Genomic DNA, 4,987 nt, shown 5'->3' on the forward strand with positions numbered 1-4,987 from the left:
TCAGAGCAACCGTATCGTCAAATTCTGTATCCGTTTCGCCACAAAACCCACAGATAAAATCACTCGACAGCGTAACGTTCGGTATAAGGTGACGCACTTCTTTGACTAGGTTCAAGTACGCTAAAATGAGACACGTAAATATTTCAATAAGTTTTGTGGCCAAAAAAATTTGATAACTCATTTTAGTCGAATCATAGATTCATGACTCGTTAAAGATTCACAAATCCTCAAAGAATCATGATTAGTGTATCTTAGATGAGTCATGAATCTTTGGAATACAGATTTCGAATCATTGACTCAGTTCAAAGATCCATTGTCAAGATTTGTCATTTGCTTACCTTCCCGCGTATAGCCACGTCTCATACGTTCCAACACCTGCGTATTGCCCGATTGTGCCGGTAAATGTACACTATTGCAGATGTTCGGATAGTTCGCGATCGTTTCCAGCACATCCCGTGGAAAATCCTTCGGATGGGGCGATGTGAAACGGATCCTCATTTCCGGCACGGCCTCAGCTAACTCTGTAAGCAATTCTGCAAAACGCAACCCACCGAGTTTGGTTTTGTATACGGTACGGAACCCGGGTGCCAACAGCGTTGCCTCTTTGGGGCCATCTGACTCCATGCTTTCACTTGTATCACGATAGCTGTTTACATTCTGGCCGAGCAACGTTATTTCGCGAATGCCTTCGTTTTCCAGCTGCAGCACTTCATCGCGGATCGATTTAATTGGACGTGAGCGTTCTTTCCCCCTAGTAAAAGGAACAATACAGTAGGAACACATGTTATCGCAGCCTCGCATGATGGAAACGTACGCGGTTTTCGATCGGCGGTCCAGCTTGACCGGTACCACATCGGCGTACGTTTCATCCAAGGAAAGCAGCACGTTTATGGCCTTTTGTCCTTTCTGACCGATCGCTAGCAAGCGCGGTAAATCTTTATACGCATCCGGGCCGGCCACGACGTCGACGGAGTGTTCCTTTTCGACCAGCTGCTTTTTTAAACGCTCCGCCATACAACCCAGCACACCTATCTGCAAAGATTTGCCTTCGTTCGCTTCCCGCTTCTGCTTCATCAGGCGCAAATGTTTCAAACGATTCCAGACCGTATCTTCCGCTCCTTCACGTATCGCACAGGTCATCATCAGCACAATGTCGGCTTCCTTGAGGTTTACCGTTCGTTGATATTCATGCGATTTCAGGATTGACCAAACAATTTCCGTATCGCTTGTGTTCATCTGGCAGCCGTACACTTCGAGGAAAACTTTCCTCCTCTGTCCATGGAGCGATTCGGGGGCAATGTAAGGTACGGTTTCATTACGACCGGCAACGTACACTGTTGCTCCATTGTCCGTTGCACCGCGAAGAAAATCGTGCAACGAAGGACCTTCCTTGAGATGTTCTAACTTTTTTACCGTACTGAAGGGATGCGTGCGTGAGCATGTTCGGTTGGTGAAAATGTTTCGCATCAGCCGGTATAGTGTGGCATTTTTTGCTAGGTTGCTCATTGCTTCTACGAAAAAAATTACAAACTTTTGAAGTGGATTTAAGCTTACATAAGCGTAGGGCATTGAGTTTACCGTTGCGATCCGAGCGATTTAAAGCACAAACTTACATACTAACTTGAAGAGCTTACAGCAATTCAATATAATTCAGCTAAACAACACTTTTTAAAGTAATCTTTCTTTTGCCCACAATAAAATCGTGGAATATTGCGGCTTTTTTTTGGTGCTTTGTTTACAAACACATGTCAAAATGATTTTCGAAGCAAATTACGTTCCCTGTTGCAGGGTTGGGCAATCGTGTACCGGGTTTACAGTTCGAGTGTTTATCGGGGATCATTTTTAGTGTTTATAAAACTACTAAACTTTATTTTTACTCTCAAAATGATTTACAAACATTTGTATTCTTCCACAGATAATAGAACCATGGTGTGAACGCTTGCAGATAACAAACTACAATCCAGTTTTTTTTTACTTCGAAACGCCTAAAAGTATGCAATCTGTATGCAGCATTTTAAAACAGTTCTGCATCTCAATTTGGGTTATAGTGGAAATTAAGAAATTCCCAAGGAATTCCTAAAATCTCGTGGAATTGAATGAAATCTATTAAACATTCACATCATAAAATCATATTTTTCAACCGCCACAACCTAAAACCATTTTTTCCATTCCAACGGAAAATGATCAGTTCAACGAAAACGGCAAATGTCGAATGTCTTTCCAGTTTTGTTTTTTGTGATCAAACACAATGGACCTATAATGCAGCATCCCAAACTCGTCAAAATGCCGTTGATCCGATCCACTGAACGTTTAACGGTTTTCCAAATTCTAGAAAAACTTGAAACCAAATGTTATCACAATGCTACACTTTGTCTCACCAAACCAAGTTTCGAGGGACACGTTTGCTGTTTTGCAGATGTTGGGAAGCTTGGGAAACGATCCAAGTTCCGGAAGCTGCCCCTAACCGACCCGAAAGTCTCTAACGGATCCGATGCTGCGCCTTTGACCCCGGACCAGAGTACCCGCGAGTGGTCCCGTACCCCACGATCAGGCTGCTGACCATTAAATTTGCATTAATACGAAATCTTTGCCCAATTGTCATCTCGCAGATGGACAGTGGAACTGGTCCAGTGATAAACAGACGGTTCCATTGTTATTATAATCAAATTAAAAATACAAACTGCTTGCTACCGTCCCGTGAAAGCGTCAGTGTCAGCTTTTCTTCAACAGGAAAAATTGCCCACAAAAAAAAGGGAATTCAACATATTTGCCAAATATTCTACCGCCTCTTGCAAGAAATATCCTTGCACTTGAAAAAAAAAGAACAACATCCTTCCATTTCCCAGACCATGCCTTACAGTTAATATCACGGAACAATTGAGATTTTACGACTTGTTTTCTGTATTTAATTAAATTATTCTTCTACCAGCGTCGCACACTCCGCAGCGTCCGCCGTCCCGCATCGGCCGTTGCGATGCGTTTTGGGTTGCGTGTAGCGAAAAATTGAATTCAATTTGAATTCCGAATAAATAAAGCCATTCAGCCGTTCGGGAGAATTTGCGATCCGGTAGCCACCAGACACGTCCTGTACCAACATCTTTACCCGTAAAGGGGTTAGGAATCTTAAGAACAGTTGTCCGCTTGCTAGTAATCCGTACGTGTAAAGTGACCACACCGAGTCCCGCGATCCGGTCGCTCACCCTCGTGCCTACCGTCAGGGGAGTTTTTTTTTAAATTTGCTTCACCCTTTCCTGTGGGGTCTGGTGCCATCCGTTCATCTGTCATGCGTGAGCAGCCGCTTGCCTCCTTAACGCATCCTTCGTACCGTCCAACGCCGTCTACGCATTGCGTATCCTGTTTGACCACCGGCAAGGAAAAACCATTCCATTCATCGGGAAATAGGATTCACATTAAAAATCAGCGCACGAAATAAATCTTGCCTTGGGTTGTCTCGTTTTCGCCGTAGTTCCCGCGCTACTAACAGTGTAATTCAATTTGATGTCCAGCGCATTTTTTTTTTGCTGTTTTTGTTGTATTGCTGCAATCGTTACCATACCCAAACCGTTTTTTTTTCTTGGTTCCGTTTTGGCGCCAAATGTGCATCGTACCGCTGGAGATGCGGGAAAGCTACCTCCCAGGCTGTGTCCGCCATGGCAGCGAGTTTTGAGGTGTTGTCTGTGTGAAAATGTTGCCGAAAATGTGGGAAAGTTTGGCAACGGTTGGCAGACGTATAATTAACGTACTACGCAATATTTGTGCGTGTCGTTCAGACCATCACTGCCACCATGGGTTCCCATTGCCACCATCTGCAAGGATTAAAAGTACTAGCAAAGAAAAAAACGCACACCACGTGTACTGGACAGTGCGTGTAGCGGAAAAGACGTTGAATAACGCATTAATTATAGGCTTCCAACGGTGGCATTTCTGGACATTGCAGCTTGCAGAAATAGCGAACGCGAGCAAAATGGCGGCTGAATTCTCTTCCTGACCAAGAAAAAGCATGCAAACAATGTTTGGAAATGGTATGAAAAATGTGAAATTCAACATTAGACATGATTTGGAACTCCTTTAGACACCGCAATAAGCCATTTCTTTAGTCCACCAGAGGTGGTCATCTTTTTGACTCGTCTGGTCCCATGAATGGAATACATCTGATGTATGTCGAGACTATCAATTCCAATGTTGGGAATATCTCGGCAAAGTAAGTTCATCCGCTTTACTATGAGTGATGATCACTGAGCAGTAGGGGTACTAGGAGCAACGAATAAACAAGAGTTACCGATAAGATACTATTCTTTCCAGCACTTGGTCTAGGTTCAATGCTCTAAATTTGAGTATTTAACTCAACATCCTGCACATCTTGTCCAGGAATTAATATTCAGCTTCAGTGTTGTGCTTAATGAATCTTTTGTAAGCAGTCATTCATATGAATATTAAGAGAGGAGTCATTCAAAATCTGTAATCCCCTCTAAAAAGATCCATGAATCCTCCATGCAGTTTGGGACCATGCCCCTTCCAAAAGAGGCTTTTAGCGGAATGCTAGTTGGACCCATTTTTGGTATCTGACGATGAGGTTACTTGAGGTAACAAAACAACATAACAAAACAAACACTTGAAAAGATTCAACAGTAAGTATAATTCACATACAGATAATGTTTTTGATCAACTAAGATGAACCTGTATGGCACAGAAGTCACTATAATCCTGTATATTTGGTTTGTAATTCTAGACAACTTGTAGTAGTTTCTTATACAAGTTCTTACACAAATTTATACAAGAACCAATTAAAGAGCTTTCGACATTTGATGAATGTTGTGTCATCTAATGAAATAAACTCGTTACATTCTTACTCTCCCTGCCCCCTTTAGTCTTAGAATCGTTAGCTCAATTCAGACAAAGACATCATTTTGGAAGATTCCCTACTCCCAGCATCCATAACGCATTGTCATCGTCGAGAGTATCACATCTCCATTTGTTTCCGGCCGAC

The 4,987-nt window shown here is 42.7% G+C and overlaps 1 protein-coding gene across 1 annotated transcript in view; it reads right to left on the bottom strand.

The window, feature by feature from the left end:
• The window catches only part of LOC128708178 (CDK5RAP1-like protein), a 1,937-nt gene extending 431 nt beyond the window's left edge, over positions 1 to 1,506 (bottom strand). Inside the window, exons 1-2 of the mRNA XM_053803139.1 lie at positions 339 to 1,506; positions 1 to 120 (exon numbers count right to left, since the gene is read on the bottom strand). The exon at positions 1 to 120 is cut by the window's left edge and continues 431 nt beyond it. Of these exons, the coding sequence (XP_053659114.1) occupies positions 1 to 120; positions 339 to 1,506 (1,288 nt within the window). The remainder of the gene's footprint in view (positions 121 to 338) is intronic.
• Positions 1,507 to 4,987: the final 3,481 nt, after the last annotated feature.

The sequence above is a fragment of the Anopheles marshallii genome, chromosome 2 (assembly GCF_943734725.1).
Source record: "Anopheles marshallii chromosome 2, idAnoMarsDA_429_01, whole genome shotgun sequence".
Taxonomy (NCBI): Eukaryota; Metazoa; Arthropoda; class Insecta; order Diptera; family Culicidae; genus Anopheles; species Anopheles marshallii.